The 18,718-nt window shown below is 46.3% G+C and overlaps 1 protein-coding gene across 1 annotated transcript in view; it reads right to left on the bottom strand.

Annotated features, from left to right (window-relative positions):
- arrb1 (arrestin, beta 1) overlaps nt 1-14,122 on the bottom strand; it is a 54,824-nt gene extending 40,702 nt beyond the window's left edge. Inside the window, exon 1 of the mRNA XM_014215431.3 lies at nt 13,311-14,122. Within this exon, the coding sequence (XP_014070906.1) occupies nt 13,311-13,330 (20 nt within the window). The 5' untranslated portion in view covers nt 13,331-14,122. The remainder of the gene's footprint in view (nt 1-13,310) is intronic.
- Nucleotides 14,123-18,718: the final 4,596 nt, after the last annotated feature.

The following is an 18,718-nucleotide window of genomic DNA, read 5'->3' on the forward strand; positions in this document are numbered from 1 at the left end:
TTAGGGTTATGGTTTACATGGCAACAGGGTTAGGGTTATGGCTTACATGGCAACAGGGATAGGATTAGGGTTGTGGTTTACATGGCAACAACAGATGACTCAGGCTATTTGACTCTGCTGCACCTGTACTCAGTTGAATATTAACTTTGTATGCAAATTATTACACTGTTTACACGGTCTTTGTGCAGAAAAACAACACTTAGAAAAAGGCCTATTGAGATTACTGTAAGGATAACTACACCAAAAGGCTTTTCACCCCCATTTGACCCCTGAAATAAAATATGATATTTCTCACTACTAGTGTTGCCACACTTAATGTCAGTGTATTATTTTACCAGACTAACCCCTAACTCCTAACCCCTAACTCCTAACCCCTAACCCTTACCCTTACCCCTAACCCTTACCCCTAACCCTTACCCTAACCCCTAACCCTTACCCTAACCCCTAACCCTTACCCTAACCCTAAACCCCTAACCCCTAACCCTAAACCCCTAACCCTTACCCTAATCCTAATCCTAACCCTAACCCCTACCCTAACCCCTAACCCCTTACCCTAACCCCTAACCAGAACCCCTAACCCCTACCCTAACCCCTAACCCTTACCCTAACCCCTTACCCTAACCCCTAACACTAACCCTAACCCTAACCCCTACCCTAACCCCTTACCCTAACCCCTAACCCTAACCCCTACCCTAACCCTTACCCTAACCCCTTACCAGAACCCCTAACCCTAACCCCTACCCTAACCCCTAACCCTTACCCTAACCCCTTACCCTAACCCCTAACACTAACCCTAACCCCTACCCTAACCCCTAACCCTTACCCTAACCCCTTACCCTAAACCCTAACACTAACCCTAACCCCTAACCCTTACCCTAACCCCTTACCCTAACCCCTAACCCTAGCAGACTGAAAATCTCTCCTGAAGTCATGGACTCTGATGATTCCACCATCGTTCCTGTACCCAAGAAAGCGAAGGTAACTGAACCAAATGACTTCCGTCATCATGAAGTGTATTGAGAGGTTGGTTAAGGACCATATCTCTTCCATCTTACCTGACACCGTAGACCCACGGCAATTTGCACACCGGCCCCAAAGCAGATCCATGAACAACGCAATTGGCATTGGCATTGGCATTACCCTATCCCACCTGGACAAAAGGAATACCTATGTATGAATACCGTTCATCGACTTCAGCTCAGCCTTCAACAAACTTTTTCACTCGGGGCCACCCTTCCAACATTGGGGAACACCCCCCCCCCCCCCCCATGTCTATTTCTATGGCCACAAGCACTGTTCATAACACAAACTGTTCACATCCCTCTTGTTGGTGGAGAGAATTTTGTAGGTTTAAAGCACATTTTCTTGCAACTCTACACATTTTTCCATGTCTAATTTGTATTCATGTGATATTTAAGTAAATCAAACATTACTACAATATGTTTGGGCTAAAAAAACTAAACAAAAAAAATGTTAGCTGACGTTTTATAGTTAATCTGGACATTTCATGTTATAAATCTCTCTCTGTAAGGTTTGTAATGACGGACATGACAAGAGGAACTGATGATGCAATACCCAATATTAGAAATGGTACCTTGTACATTCTACTATTACAACTTTCAAGAGCAAGTTTAAAACCGGACTAAGTTCCTTCTTCCAAATTATTATTATTATTAATTTTTTGTGTTTGGGGGGGGGGGGGGGACTCCCTGCCGACCCCTCCTGCCCCACAGTTAGGAAATCAGACCTTAGAGACTTCTGTTCATGTACATAGTCATTGAACACTGGTCACTTTAATAATGCTCACATAGTATTTATATATCTACTGCTGTACTAAATTGAAATAAATTCAACATTTTGGAATTATGCTTGTTGACATTTACTGCCACCTGCAGGTGCATGTAGGTGGGGGTAAAGTGACTATGCATAGATAATAAACAGCAAGTAGCAACAGTGTAAAAACAAAGGGGGGGGGGGGGGCACAATGTAAATAGTCCGGGTGGCCATTTCACCCGGATTTCATCAATGCCATTGGATGAATCCCGGAACATATTCCAGTCTGTGCTGCAAAACAGTCCTGTAGCGTAGCTTCAGCGTCATCTGACCACTTCCGTATTGAGCGAGTCACTGGTACTTCCTGCTTTAGTTTTTGCTTGTAAGCAGGAATCAGGAGGGTAGAATTATGGTTAGATTTTCCAAATGGAGGGAGAGCTTTGTACGCGTCTCTGTGTGTGGAGTACAGGTGGTCTTGAGTTTTTTTTCCCTCTGGTTGCACATGTGACTTGCTGGTAGAATTTAGGTAAAACTGATTTAAGTTTGCCTGCATTAAAGTCCCCGGCCACTAGGAGCGCCGCTTCTGGATGAGCATTTTCTTGTTTGCTTATGGCCTTATACAGTTCGTTAAGTGCGGTCTTAGTGCCAGCATCGGTTTGTGGTGGTAAATAGATGGCTACAAAAAAATATAGATGAGAACTCTCCTGGTAGATAGTGTGGTCTACAGCTTATGGTAGGTACTTAGGTACTCTACCTCAGGTGAGCAATACCTCGAGACTTCCTTAATATTAGACATTGAGTACAAGCTGTTATTGACAAATAAACACACACCCCCACCCCTCGTCTTACCAGACGTAGCAGTTCTGTCCTGCCGATGAACGGGTTACCCAACCAACTGTATATTATCTGCGTCGTCGTTCAACCACGACTCGGTGAAACATAAGATACAATAGTTTTTAATGTCCCGTTGATAGGATAATCTCGAACAGAGATCATCCAGTTTATTCTCCAGTGATTGCATGTTGGCCAATAGAATGGATGGTAGAGGTGGGTTACCCACTTGCCGACGAATTCTCACAAGGCACCCCGAACTCTGTCCCCTGTATTTCCGTCTTTTCTTCACGCAAATGACAAGGATTTGGGCCTGGTCTCTGAGAAGCAGTATATAATTCACGTTGTACCCATTAAAGAAAAAATCTTCGTCCAGTTCGATGTGAGTAATCGCTGTTCTGATATCCCGAAGCTTTTTTTGGTCATAAGAGACGATAGCAGCAACATAAATTTCAAACAATGCGAGAAAACAAAGAAAATAGCACAGTTGGTTAGGAGCCTGTAAAACGGCAGCCATCCCCTCCAGCGCCTCTGCCTCTCTGGCTGCGATCAAATGCTGCTTTTTGTATTTGCTTTCTAGACTCTATCAATCAATCAATCATCTCCTGCTGCTCCGATCTGCTTTCTAGACCCTATCAATCAATCATTCTCTATTGGCAACATAGCCTGCTGAAACTCAATTGAGATGGAGAGAGAGAGAGAGAGAGAGAGAGAGAGAGAGAGAGAGAGAAAGAGAGAGAGAGAGAGAGAGAGAGAAAGAGAGAGAGTGAGGTCCAGGAAGGCAGAGCAGGGGTTGGGAGGGCAGATAAGTGGATGAGTAGAGAGAGAGAGGGAGGGAGTGGATAGGGGAAGGAGGCATGACAGTCTCTCCCTGTTTAACACACAGGCCACGACAGACATCGGTGCCTTCAGTAGGGAGATGCAAACAAGCTTTCACTTTTCCCCCAAATGCATGTCAGTGTCCACCATGATGGCTAACAGGATCAATAAAGAGCACAGAGACAGACAGACAGACAGCTAGCTAGTATCTATCCATGAAAACAGACAGACAGACAGCTAGCTAGTATCTATCCATGAGCAGACAGACAGACAGCTAGCTAGTATCTATCCATGAGCAGACAGACAGACAGCTAGCTAGTATCTATCCATGAGCAGACAGACAGACAGCTAGCTAGTATCTATCCATGAGCAGAGTGACAGACAACTAGCTAGTATCTATCCATGAAAACAGACAGACAGACAGCTAGCTAGTATCTATCCATGAGCAGACAGACAGACAGCTAGCTAGTATCTATCCATGAGCAGAGTGACAGACAACTAGCTAGTATCTATCCATGAAAACAGACAGACAGACAGCTAGCTAGTATCTATCCATGAGCAGACAGACAGACAGCTAGCTAGTATCTATCCATGAGCAGACAGACAGACAGCTAGCTAGTATCTATCCATGAGCAGAGAGACAGACAACTAGCTAGTATCTATCCATGAAAACAGACAGACAGACAGCTAGCTAGTATCTATCCATGAAAACAGACAGACAGACAGCTAGCTAGTATCTATCCATGAGCAGACAGACAGACAGCTAGCTAGTATCTATCCATGAGCAGACAGACAGACAGCTAGCTAGTATCTATCCATGAGCAGAGAGACAGACAGCTAGCTAGTATCTATCCATGAAAACAGACAGACAGACAGCTAGCTAGTATCTATCCATGAACACTGAGAAGGAGAGACAACTAGCTGGTAGTTACCTATGAACACTGAGGAGAGACAACTAGCTGGTAGTTACCTATGAACACTGAGAAGGAGAGACAACTAGCTGGTAGTTACCTATGAACACTGAGAAGGAGAGACAACTAGCTGGTAGTTACCCATGAACACTGAGAAGGAGAGATAACTAGCTGGTAGTTACCCATGAACACTGAGAAGGAGAGACAACTAGCTGGTAGTTACCCATGAACACTGAGAAGGAGAGACAACTAGCTGGTAGTTACCTATGAACACTGAGAAGGAGAGACAACTAGCTGGTAGTTACCTATGAACACTGAGAAGGAGAGACAACTAGCTGGTAGTTACCTATGAACACTGAGAAGGAGAGACAACTAGCTGGTAGTTACCTATGAACACTGAGAAGGAGAGACAACTAGCTGGTAGTTACCTATGAACACTGAGAAGGAGAGACAACTAGCTGGTAGTTACCTATGAACACTGAGGAGAGACAACTAGCTGGTAGTTACCTATGAACACTGAGAAGGAGAGACAACTAGCTGGTAGTTACCTATGAACACTGAGAAGGAGAGACAACTAGCTGGTAGTTACCTATGAACACTGAGAAGGAGAGACAACTAGCTGGTAGTTACCTATGAACACTGAGAAGGAGAGACAACTAGCTGGTAGTTACCTATGAACACTGAGAAGGAGAGACAACTAGCTGGTAGTTACCCATGAACACTGAGAAGGAGAGACAACTAGCTGGTAGTTACCTATGAACACTGAGGAGAGACAACTAGCTGGTAGTTACCTATGAACACTGAGAAGGAGAGACAACTAGCTGGTAGTTACCCATGAACACTGAGAAGGAGAGACAACTAGTTGGTAGTTACCTATGAACACTGAGAAGGAGAGACAACTAGCTGGTAGTTACCTATGAACACTGAGAAGGAGAGACAACTAGCTGGTAGTTACCTATGAACACTGAGAAGGAGAGACAACTAGCTGGTAGTTACCTATGAACACTGAGAAGGAGAGACAACTAGCTGGTAGTTACCTATGAACACTGAGAAGGAGAGACAACTAGCTGGTAGTTACCTATGAACACTGAGAAGGAGAGACAACTAGCTGGTAGTTACCTATGAACACTGAGAAGGAGAGACAACTAGCTGGTAGTTACCTATGAACACTGAGAAGGAGAGACAACTAGCTGGTAGTTACCTATGAACACTGAGGAGAGACAACTAGCTGGTAGTTACCTATGAACACTGAGAAGGAGAGACAACTAGCTGGTAGTTACCTATGAACACTGAGAAGGAGAGACAACTAGCTGGTAGTTACCTATGAACACTGAGAAGGAGAGACAACTAGCTGGTAGTTACCTATGAACACTGAGAAGGAGAGACAACTAGCTGGTAGTTACCTATGAACACTGAGAAGGAGAGACAACTAGCTGGTAGTTACCCATGAACACTGAGAAGGAGAGACAACTAGCTGGTAGTTACCTATGAACACTGAGGAGAGACAACTAGCTGGTAGTTACCTATGAACACTGAGGAGGAGAGACAACTAGCTGGTAGTTACCTATGAACACTGAGAAGGAGAGACAACTAGCTGGTAGTTACCTATGAACACTGAGAAGGAGAGACAACTAGCTGGTAGTTACCTATGAACACTGAGAAGGAGAGACAACTAGCTGGTAGTTACCCATGAACACTGAGAAGGAGAGACAACTAGCTGGTAGTTACCTATGAACACTGAGAGGAGAGACAACTAGCTGGTAGTTACCCATGAACACTGGGAGAGACACTAGGGTAGTTACCCATGAACACTGAGAAGGAGAGACAACTAGCTGGTAGTTACCTATGAACACTGAGAAGGAGAGACAACTAGCTGGTAGTTACCTATGAACACTGAGAAGGAGAGACAACTAGCTGGTAGTTACCTATGAACACTGAGAAGGAGAGACAACTAGCTGGTAGTTACCCATGAACACTGAGAAGGAGAGACAACTAGTTGGTAGTTACCTATGAACACTGAGAAGGAGAGACAACTAGCTGGTAGTTACCCATGAACACTGAGGAGAGACAACTAGTTGGTAGTTACCTATGAACACTGAGAAGGAGAGACAACTAGCTGGTAGTTACCTATGAACACTGAGAAGGAGAGACAACTAGCTGGTAGTTACCCATGAACACTGAGAAGGAGAGACAACTAGCTGGTAGTTACCTATGAACACTGAGAAGGAGAGACAACTAGCTGGTAGTTACCTATGAACACTGAGAAGGAGAGACAACTAGCTGGTAGTTACCTATGAACACTGAGAAGGAGAGACAACTAGCTGGTAGTTACCTATGAACACTGAGGAGAGACAACTAGTTGGTAGTTACCTATGAACACTGAGAAGGAGAGACAACTAGTTGGTAGTTACCTATGAACACTGAGAAGGAGAGACAACTAGCTGGTAGTTACCTATGAACACTGAGGAGAGACAACTAGCTGGTAGTTACCTATGAACATTGAGAAGGAGAGACAACTAGCTGGTAGTTACCCATGAACACTGAGAAGGAGAGACAACTAGCTGGTAGTTACCCATGAACACTGAGGAGAGACAACTAGTTGGTAGTTACCCATGTTCTGTTTTGAAGAGTTTGGAGGTAAAGCCCCCTTCATAAGCCGTGTACATTGGAAAAGCCCCTACACTCCGCCCAGCAACCCTTGTCCAGAAGGACTTGACGCAATGAGACACATGGGAAACAGAAGCCCAATTTATTGTGAATGGCTGGAGACGATCCTTCTACAGGGGACAGCTTGGATTCCCCCTAGCAGTTCCGGTATGTCAGATGCTTTCAGCCCCAATCCATAAATGAATCAAGAGCTCTTAACGTTTAAGTCAAGATACTGTACACCCTCCTCCAGCTTCCCACTCATCCCTAGGCAAGACTAATACACACACACACACACACACACACACAGCCCAGTGATGTTGTGGTAAGTAAATAGGTGGATAAACATTGATCGCCGTTGGCAGTGAGTAAAGTAATGATCCCTGTACTGTCAATGCATTTTTTTTTCAGAAAAAGTTGTGTAAACGCTCGCGCAAATCTCTCTCTCTCACACACACACACACACACACACACACACACACACACACACACACACACACACACACACACACACACACACACACACACACACACACACACACACACACACACCACCTCAGGACTGAAATAAGTGTAACACGTGTTTAATATTCATTCTTCATTTGTTCCTTGTTTTGACTCAGCTTTGTAACACGACTGTGACACTCACAGCAGCACAGACAGACAGACAGGAGGGAAGTGCAGAGTTACAGTGCTGCATCTGGGTCTCGGTCTGTCAGTCCTTTGTTTGAAGGAGACCCTCGTGTAGATGGCGAGAGCAGGAGTCCCCAGGGCTGTCCATCAGAGAGATGTCAGACAGGTTGTGTGTGTGTGTGTGTGTGTGTGTGTGTGTGTGTGTGTGTGTGTGTGTGTGTGTGTGTGTGTGTGTGTGTGTGTGTGTGTGTGTGTGAATAGGGTATTTGGGGGGGTCTCTGTCACCCTGCTCATTTCTGTTTCCACATGACAAGTCACATGGGTTCAGCTCAATATCAAGGTCAAGGGTCACTGCTGTGGTTTGTCAGTCTGGGTCCGACCTGGGTTCAAATACATGGGTATTTGTTATTCAAATACTATTTTAAAATACCTTGGTTAAATACATGGGTTAAATACCTAGTTAAATGCATGGTTTAAATACCTGGGTTAAATGCATGGTTTAAATACCTGGGTTAAATACCTGGGTTAAATGCATGGTTTAAATACCTGGGTTAAATACCTGGGTTAAATGCATGGGTTAAATACCTGGGTTAAATGCATGGGTTAAATACCTTGGTTAAATACCTGGGTTAAATGCATGGGTAAATACCTGGGTTAAATACATGGGTTAATTGCATGGGTTAAATTCCTGGGTTAAATACCTGGGTTAAATGTATGGGTTAAATGCCTGGGTTAAATGTATGGGTGTGTATTTGAGTCAGTGTATTTCCAAATACATTCCCAATATTCAACTTATTGTCTTTTAAAATAAAAAACATTTAAATACTAACTTCCAAATTTATTTGAACCCAGGTCTGGTCAGGGTTAGGACAGTCTGTGTTAGGGTTAGGACAGTCTGTTTTTTAGGTTAGTCCAGTATGTGTTAGGGCAGCCCCAGGCCCCAACCCCGACCCCAACCAGCCTCAACCAGGCTCAACCTCAGGCAGCCCCAGCCTCAACCAGCCTCCAGACTCAACCAGCCTCCAGTCTCAACCAGCCACCAGACTCAGTCAGCCTCCAGACTCAGTCAGCCTCCAGCCTCAGTCAGCCTCCAGCCTGTCAGTCCCAACCTCAGTCAGCCTCCAGCCTCCAGACCATCTGGCAATCCGACAGACTAATCTGGGTTTTCCGGATGCCACGAGAACGCTACCGGCCCCAATGCATAGTGCCAACTGTAAAGTTTGGTGGAGGAGGAATAATGGTCTGGGGATGTTTTTCATGGTTCAGGCCCTTTAGTTCCATTGAAGGGAAATCTTAACGCTACAGCATACAATGACATTCTAGACAATTCTGGGCTTCCAACTTTGTGGCAACAGTTTGGGGAAGGGCCTTTCCTGTTTCAGCATGACAATGCCCCCGTGCACAAAGCGAGGTCCATACAGAAATGGTTTGTCGAGATCGGTGTGGAAGAACTTAACTGGCCTGCACAGAACCCTGACCTCAACCCCATCGAACACCTTTGGGATGAATTGGAACGTCGACTGCCAGCCAGGCCTAATCGCCCAACATCAGTACCTGACCTCACTAATGCTCTTGTGGCTGAATGGAAGCAAGTCCCCGCAGCAATGTTCCAACATCTAGTGGAAAGCCTTCCCAGAAGAGTGGAGGCTGTTTTAGCAGCAATGTTCCAACATCTAGTGGAAAGCCTTCCCAGAAGAGTGGAGGCTGTTAAAGCAGCAAAGGGTGGGGACCAACTCCATATTAATGCCCATGATTTTTGGAATGAGATGTTCGACGAGCAGGTGTCCACATACTGTTGACCATGTTGTGGATTTATGTAACTCGGTTCATGTGGGGGTGTGAAACCAGTACTTGTGATTGACATCTCTTGGCCTCACAGTAACATACCACATCCTCTTCCATTAGAGCGATCCTCTACATGGTATGATGTAACAATGGACAAGAAGCACAATCCACACACCCAAAAATCAATCTCTCACTTCCTCTGAAATGAATCAGGTGGTTGGGGTGCCTATGCTGTAGACCTCAGCTCCTGTGGGCTTGTTGGGGTTGGATGGCAGGTAACCCTGTCCCCCTCAGCAGCTTCCCCAGAAAAAGAGGACTGAGGTTGGGTAGCGAGAGGCTGGGTAGAGAGAGGAGAGAGGCTGGGTAGAGAGAAGAGAGAGGATGGGTAGAGAGAAGAGAGAGGCTGGGTAGAGAGAAGAGAGAGGCTGGGTAGAGAGAAGAGAGAGGCTGGGTAGAGAGAGGAGAGAGGCTGGGTAGAGAGAAGAGAGAGGCTGGGTAGAGAGAAGAGAGAGGCTGGGTAGAGAGAGGAGAGAGGCTGGGTAGAGAGAGGAGAGAGGCTGGGTAGTGAGAGGAGTGAGGCTGGGTAGAGAGGTGAGGGAGGCTGGGTAGAAAGGTGAGAGAGGCTGGGTAGAGAGAGGAGTGAGGCTGGGTAGAGAGAGGAGAGAGGCTGGGTAGCGAAAGGAGAGAGACTGGGTAGAGTGAGGAAAGAGGCTGGGTAGAGCGAGGAGAGAGGCTGGGAAGAGCGAGGAGAGAGGCTGGGTAGAGAGAAGAGAGAGGCTGGGTAGAGAGAGGAGCGAGGCTGGGTAGAGCGAGGAGAGAGAGGATGGGTAGAGAGGTGAGAGAGCCTGGGTAGAGAGGTGAGAGAGGCTGGGTAGAGAGGGGAGTGAGGCTGGGTAGAGAGAAGAGAGAGGCTGGGTAGAGAGGTGAGAGAGGCTGGGTAGAGAGGTGAGAAAGTCTGGGTAGAGAGGTGAGAGAGGCTGGGTAGAGAGGTGAGAGAGGCTGGGTAGAGAGAGGAGACAGGCTGGGTAGAGAGAGGAGGGAGGCTGGGTAGAGAGAGGAGACAGGCTGGGTAGAGAGAGGAGAGAGGCTGGGTAGAGAGAGGAGACAGGGTGGGTAGAGAGAGGAGAGAGGCTGGGTAGAGAGAGGAGAGAGGCTGGGTAGAGAGAGGAGAGAGGCTGGGTAGAGAGAGGAGAGAGAGGCTGGGTAGAGAGAGGAGACAGAGGCTGGGTAGAGAGAGGAGAGAGGCTGGGTAGAGAGAGGAGAGAGGCTGGGTAGAGAGAGGAGAGAGGCTGGGTAGAGAGAGGAGAGAGAGGCTGGGTAGAGAGAGGAGAGAGAGGCTGGGTAGAGAGAGGAGAGAGAGGCTGGGTAGAGAGAGGAGAGAGGCTGGGTAGAGAGAGGAGAGAGGCTGGGTAGAGAGAGGAGAGAGGCTGGGTAGAGAGAGGAGAGAGGCTGGGTAGAGAGAGGAGAGAGGCTGGGTAGAGAGAGGAGAGAGGCTGGGTAGAGAGAGGAGAGAGGCTGGGTAGAGAGAGGAGAGAAGCTGGGTGGAGAGAGGAGAGAGGCTGGGTAGAGAGGTGAGAGAGGCTGGGTAGAGAGAGGAGAGAGGCTGGGTAGAGAGAGGAGAGAGGATGGGTAGAGAGAGGAGAGAGGCTGGGTAGAGAGGTGAGAGAGGCTGGGTAGGGAGGTGAGAGAAGCTGGGTAGAGAGAGGAGAGAAGCTGGGTAGAGAGGTGAGAGAAGCTGGGTAGAGAGGTGAGAGAGGCTGGGTAGAGAGGTGAGAGAAGCTGGGTAGAGAGAGGAGAGAGGCTGGGTAGATAGAGGAGAGAGGCTGGGTAGAGAGAGGTGAGAGGCTGGGTAGAGAGAGGAGAGAGGCTGGGTAGAGAGAGGAGAGAAGCTGGGTAGAGAGAGGAGAGAGGCTGGGTAGAGAGAGGAGAGAGGCTGGGTAGAGAGAGGAGAGAGGCTGGGTAGAGAAAGGAGAGACGATGGGTAGAGAGAGGAGAGAGGCTGGGTAGAGAGAGGAGAGAGGCTGGGTAGAGAGAGGAGAGACGATGGGTAGAGAGGTGTGAGAGGCTGGGTAGAGAGAGGAGAGATGATGGTAGAGAGGTGAGAGAGGCTGGGTAGAGAGAGGAGAGAGGCTGGGTAGAGAGAGGAGAGAGGCTGGGTAGAGAGAGGAGAGAAGCTGGGTAGAGAGGTGAGAGAAGCTGGGTAGAGAGAGGAGAGAAGCTGGGTAGAGAGAGGAGAGAGGCTGGGTAGAGAGAGGAGAGAGGCTGGGTAGAGAGAGGAGAGAAGCTGGGTAGAGAGGTGAGAGAAGCTGGGTAGAGAGAGGAGAGAAGCTGGGTAGAGAGAGGAGAGAAGCTGGGTAGAGAGAGGAGAGAAGCTGGGTAGAGAGAGGAGAGAGGCTGGGTAGTGAGAGGAGAGAGGATGGGTAGAGAGAGGAGAGAGGCTGGGTAGAGAGAGGAGAGAGGATGGGTAGAGAGAGGAGAGAAGCTGGGTAGAGAGAGGAGAGAAGCTGGGTAGAGAGAGGAGAGAGGCTGGGTAGAGAGAGGAGAGAGGATGGGTAGAGAGAGGAGAGAGGCTGGGTAGAGAGAGGAGAGAGGATGGGTAGAGAGAGGAGAGAGGCTGGGTAGAGAGAGGAGGGAGGCTGGGTAGAGAGAGGAGAGAGGCTGGGTAGAGAGAGGAGAGAGGCTGGGTAGAGAGAGGAGAGAAGCTGGGTAGAGAGAGGAGAGAAGCTGGGTAGAGAGAGGAGAGAGGCTGGGTAGAGAGAGGAGAGAGGATGGGTAGAGAGGTGAGAGAAGCTGGGTAGAGAGAGGAGAGAAGCTGGGTAGAGAGAGGAGAGAGGCTGGGTAGAGAGAGGTGAGAGGCTGGGTAGAGAGAGGAGAGAGGCTGGGTAGAGAGAGGAGAGAAGCTGGGTAGAGAGGTGAGAGAAGCTGGGTAGAGAGAGGAGAGAAGCTGGGTAGAGAGAGGAGAGAGGCTGGGTAGAGAGAGGAGAGAGGATGGGTAGAGAGAGGAGAGAGGCTGGGTAGAGAGAGGAGAGAGGATGGGTAGAGAGAGGAGAGAGGATGGGTAGAGAGAGGAGAGAGGATGGGTAGAGAGAGGAGAGAAGCTGGGTAGAGAGAGGAGAGAGGATGGGTAGAGAGAGGAGAGAGGCTGGGTAGAGAGAGGAGAGAGGCTGGGTAGAGAGAGGAGAGAGGATGGGTAGAGAGAGGAGAGAAGCTGGGTAGAGAGAGGAGAGAGGCTGGGTAGAGAGAGGTGAGAGGCTGGGTAGAGAGAGGAGAGAGGCTGGGTAGAGAGAGGAGAGAAGCTGGGTAGAGAGGTGAGAGAAGCTGGGTAGAGAGAGGAGAGAAGCTGGGTAGAGAGAGGAGAGAGGCTGGGTAGAGAGAGGAGAGAGGATGGGTAGAGAGAGGAGAGAGGCTGGGTAGAGAGAGGAGAGAGGATGGGTAGAGAGAGGAGAGAGGATGGGTAGAGAGAGGAGAGAAGCTGGTAGCTGGGCAGGGAGTTACATTGCCGGTGACTCAGAAACACAACAGATAAACTACCTTTGACATTACATTTACTGGGAAAATGATAGAGAGTACTAACACGAGCACAAGTTGAACATACGTAGCAACATACACAAGTACAGATGCACACAAATGCGTGTCCGCACACGCACACACACGACACACACACACACACACACACACACACACACACACACACACACACACACACACACACACACACACACACACACACACACACACACACACACACACACATGAAGTAACAAAAAGGGACACAGCATGGGGATCCTACAGCAGATAACACTGATGGAAGAGAAGCCGCCATACTGTAGAATCAGAATACAGCAGTCAAAGATGTTATCCTCTCTACCCTCCACAGCGACATGAAACACCCACATGATATTCCCTGCTTACCTTGTGCCTTTATCTCCCATGGCGAGGATTGTTGGGTGGTAGAATCCCTCCTTTTCACCCTCAGTAAATACAGTGTAATACCGTTATGCAGAAAGGCAGAGAGAAACAGAGAGAGAGAGAGAGAGAGAGAGAGAGATAGATAGAGAGAGAGATAGAGAGAGAGAGAGAGATAGAAAGACAGGAAAGGGTGAGAGAAGAATGTTCTGATGTAAAGGGTAGGTGGGTGGGTGGGTGAATTGAAGAGTGGGGGCTCTTCTCAGTTGGATGTGTCTCTCTCTCTGTGCCTTCTGTTCTCAGCGCTCTGTCTCCAGCTCAATGCACATAAAAGGGCATCTCCAGCGATGCCTGAGAAATAGCTTTAATAAGAACAAACAGGTGATTCATCCATACAGCAGTCAGAAGAACATTCAGCGCTCAGCTCAGTTGGGAGAGAGAATCATCCAACAGATTATTGTCAGTAGGAATCTTCCTCGTCTTTCATCTAGGTTCTGTTCACATTGACGCTTTGACTGCTGCTAGCACTCTATGCCTGTCTCTCCCTCTCTCTGCCGAGTACTCTCTCCCCCTCTCTCTGCCGAGTACTCTCTCTCTCTCTGCCGCGTACTCTCTCTCTTCCCTGCCAAGCACTCTCTCTCTCTCTCTCCCTGCCAAGCACGCTCTCCCTCTCTCTGCCGAGTACTCTCTCTCCCTCTCTCTCTCTCTCCCTGCCAAGCACTCTCTCTCCCTCTCTCTGCCGAGTACTCTCTCTCTCTCAGCCGCGCACTCTCTCTCCCTCTCTCTGCCAAGCACTCTCTCTCTCTCTCTCTCTCCCTGCCAAGCACTCTCTCTCTCTCTCTTTCTCCCTGCCAAGCACTCTCTCTCTCTCTCCGCCAAGCACGCTCTCCCTCTCCCTGTCGCGCACTCTCTCTCCCTGCCAAGCATGGGCTCTCTTTCTCTCTCTCCCCCCTCTCTTTCTCTCTCTCTCTTTCCCTCCCTCCCTCCTAACACTCTCCCTTTCTGTTGCTCACTCAATCTGTAAGAGCGGATGTGTGGATGGATTAGGGAACAGGGGATGGATGGTCTCTCTCTCTCTCTGTTGTCTGCCAAACTAATAAGATGAGAAATACATTAATATCAGAGAAAGACCCTCAGCTGCTCTGCTGCAGGAGGCAGGAGGCAGGAGGCAAGCCAGCCATTAGTATGGCGCATTCAAAACAACTGAGAACAGGGGGGCGTTGGGGGGCGTTGGGGGAAGGTAAAATTATGAAGTCAGGTCGGAGATCTAGAAAGATGCCGGAGTTTCCGACTTGGAATTCCGAGTTAGATGAACAATTCATATTAGTTTATCCCTAGTCAGAGCTCTTTTTTTCCCCCAGAGTTCCCTAGTTGTCTTGAACGCGCTGAGGTCGGAGATGTCCATGTTCCCAGTTGCTATGAACGCGGCATTGCCTTTGCATTGACGTCATTTCTTCTGCTGCTATGTTGTGTCAAGGATCTGTGCATCTCTGTACTCTTGTTAGTGTGCAAGTCAATAGACCATTACACCATCAGTGACACACACTGAAACATACAGAGGATGCTGTGTATAGACTATAGAGGATGATGTGTACAGACTACAGAGGATGATGTGAATAGACTATAGAGGATGATGTGTATAGAGGATGATGTGTATAGACTATAGAGGATGATGTGTACAGACTACAGAGGATGATGTGAATAGACTATAGAGGATGATGTGTATAGAGGATGATGTGTATAGACTATAGAGGATGATGTGTACAGACTATAGAGGATGATGTGTATAGACTATAGAGGATGATGTGAATAGAGGATGATGTGTATAGACTATAGAGGATGATGTGTATAGAGGATGATGTGTATAGACTATAGAGGCTGATGTGAATAGAGGATGATGTGTATAGACTATAGAGGATGATGTGAATAGACTATAGAGGATGATGTGAATAGAGGATGATGTGTATAGACTATAGAGGATGATGTGTATAGACTATAGAGGATGATGTGAATAGACTACAGAGGATGATGTGTATAGACTATAGAGGATGATGTGAATAGACTACAGAGGATGATGTGAATAGACTATAGAGGATGATGTGAATAGACTACAGAGGATGATGTGTATAGACTATAGAGGATGATGTGTATAGAGGATGATGTGTATAGACTATATAGGATGATGTGTATAGACTATAGAGGATGATGTGAATAGACTACAGAGGATGATGTGAATAGACTATAGAGGATGATGTGTATAGACTACAGAGGATGATGTGAATAGACTATAGAGGATGATGTGAATAGACTATAGAGGATGATGTGAATAGACTATAGAGGATGATGTGTATAGACTATAGAGGAAGATGTGAATAGAAGATGATGTGAATAGACTATAGAGGATGATGTGAAGAGAGGATGATGTGTATAGACTATAAAGGATGATGTGTATAGACTATAGAGGATGATGTGTATAAACTACAGAGGATGATGTGTATAGACTATAGAGGATGATGTGTATAGACTATAGAGGATGTTGTGTATAGACTATAGAGGATGATGTGTATAGACTATAGAGGATGATGTGTATAGACTATAGAGGATGATGTGTATAGACTATAGAGGATGATGTGAATAGAAGATGATGTGAATAGACTATAGAGGATGATGTGAATAGAGGATGTTGTGTATAGACTATAGAGGATGATGTGTATAGACTTTAGTGGATGATGTGTATAGAGGATGATGTGTATAGACTATAGAGGATGAAGTGTATAAACTACAGAGGATGATGTGTATAGACTATAGAGGATGAAGTGTATAAACTACAGAGGATGATGTGTATAGACTATAGAGGATGATGTCTATAGACTATAGAGGATGTTGTGTATAGACTATAGAGGATGATGTGTATAGACTATAGAGGATGATGTGTATAGACTATAGAGGATGATGTGTATAGACTATAGAGGATGATGTGAATAGAAGATGATGTGAATAGACTATAGAGGATGATGTGAATAGAGGATGTTGTGTATAGACTACAGAGGATGATGTGTATAGACTACAGAGGATGATGTGTATAGACTATAGAGGATGATGTGTATAGACTATAGAGGATGATGTGTATAGACTTTAGTGGATGATGTGTATAGAGGATGATGTGTATAGACTATAGAGGATGAAGTGTATAAACTACAGAGGATGATGTGTATAGACTATAGAGGATGATGTGTATAGACTATAGAGGATGATGTCTATAGACTATAGAGGATGATGTGAATAGAGGATGATGTGTATAGACTATAGAGGATGATGTGAATAGACTATAGAGGATGATGTGTATAGACAATAGAGGATGATGTGTATAGACTATAGAGGATGATGTGTATAGACTATAGAGGATGATGTGCGTAGATTGTAAAGGATGATTTAAATATAGGATGATGTGTATAGACTATAGAGGATGATGTGTATAAACTATAGAGGATGATGTGTATAGACTATAGAGGATGATGTTTGTCAACTATATAGTCTATACACAACATCCTCTATTTTAGGCCTCTTTGCTCTCACATGCCTTTTCAGTCCTGCCCACAAATTTCTATAGGACTAAGGTCAGGGCTTTGTGATGGCCACTCCAATACATTGACTTTGTTGTCCTTATAAGCCATTTTGCCACAACTTTGGAAGTATGCTTGGGGTCATTGTCCATTTGGAAGACCCATTTGCAACCAAGCTTTAACTTCCTGACTGATGTCTTAAGATGTTGCTTCAATATATCCACATAATTTTCCTGCCTCATGATGTCATCTATTTTGTGAAGTGCACCAGTCCCTCCTGCAGCAAAGCCCCCCCACATCATGATGCTGCCACCCCCGTGCTTCACGGTTGGGATGGTGTTCTTCGGCTTGCAAGCCTCCCCCTTTTTCCTCCACACATAACGATGGTCATTATGGCCAAATAGTTCGTTTTTTGTTTCATCAGACCCGAGGACATTTCTCCAAAAAGTACGATCTTTGTCCCCATGTGCAGTTGGAAACCGGCTTCTTCCTTGCTGAGCGGCCTTTCAGGTTATGTCGGTATAGGACTCGTTTTACTGTGGATATAGATACTTTTGTACTTGTTTCCTCCAGCATCTTCACAAGGTCCTTTGTTGTTCTGGGATTGATTTGCACTTTTTGCAGCAAAGTACGTTCATCTCTAGAAGACAGAACGTGTTTCCTTCCTGAGCGGTATGACGGCTGCGTGGTCCCATGGTGTTTATACTTGCGTACTATTGTTGGTACAGATGAACGTGGTACCTTCAGGCGTTTTGAAATTGCTCCCAATGATGAACCAGACTTGTGGAGGTCTACCATTTTTTCCTGAGGTCTTGGCTGATTCTTTTGATTTTCCCATGATGTCAAGCAAAGAGGCACTGAGTTTGAAGGTAGGCCTTGAAATACATCCACAGATACACCTCCAATTGACTCAAATTATGTCAATTAGCCTATCAGAAGTTTCTAAAGCCATGACATCATTGTCTGGAATTTTCCAAGCTGTTTAAAGGCACAGTCAACTTAGTGTATGTAAACTTCTGACCCACTGGAATTGTGATACAGTGAATTATAAGTGAAATAATCTGTCTGTAAACAATTGTTGGGAAAATTACTTGTATCATGCACAAAGTAGATGTCCTCACCGACTTGCCAAAACTATAGTTTGTTAACAAGAAATTTGTGGAGTGGTTGAAAAATGAGTTTTAATGATTCCAACCTAAGTGTATGTAAACTTCCGACTTCAACTGTAGTTCTAGGTCCCAAGAAACAAAGAGATCTTCTGTTGAATCTGACAATTAACCTTGATGGTTGTACAGTCGTCTCAAATAAAACTATGAAGGACCTTGGCGTTACTCTCGACCCTGATCTCTCTTTTGACGAACACGAGACTGTTTCAAGGACAGCTTTTTTCCATCTACGTAACATTGCAAAAATCAGACTCTTTCTGTCCAAAAATGATGCAGAAACATTTATCCATGCTTTTGTCACATCTACATTAGACTACTGCAATGCTCCACTTTCCAGCTACCCGGATAAAGCACTAAACAAACTTCAGTTAGTGCTAAATACGGCTGCTAGAATCCTGACTAGAACCAAAAAATGTGATCATATTACTCCAGTGCTTGCCTCCCTACACTGGCTTCCTGTTAAGGCAAGGGCTGATTTCAAGGTTTTACTACTAACCTACAAAGCATTACATGGACTTGCTCCTACCCATCTTTCCGATTTGGTCCTGCCGTACATACCTACACGTACGCTACGGTCACAAAACGCAGGCCTCCTAATTGTCCCTAGAATTTCTAAGCAAACAGCTGGAGGCAGGGCTTTCTCCTATAGAGCTAAATTTTTATGGAATGGTCTGCCTACCAATGT

The sequence above is a fragment of the Salmo salar genome, chromosome 09 (genome assembly GCF_965601325.2).
Source record: "Salmo salar chromosome 09, fSalSal1, whole genome shotgun sequence".
NCBI lineage: Eukaryota > Metazoa > Chordata > Actinopteri > Salmoniformes > Salmonidae > Salmo > Salmo salar.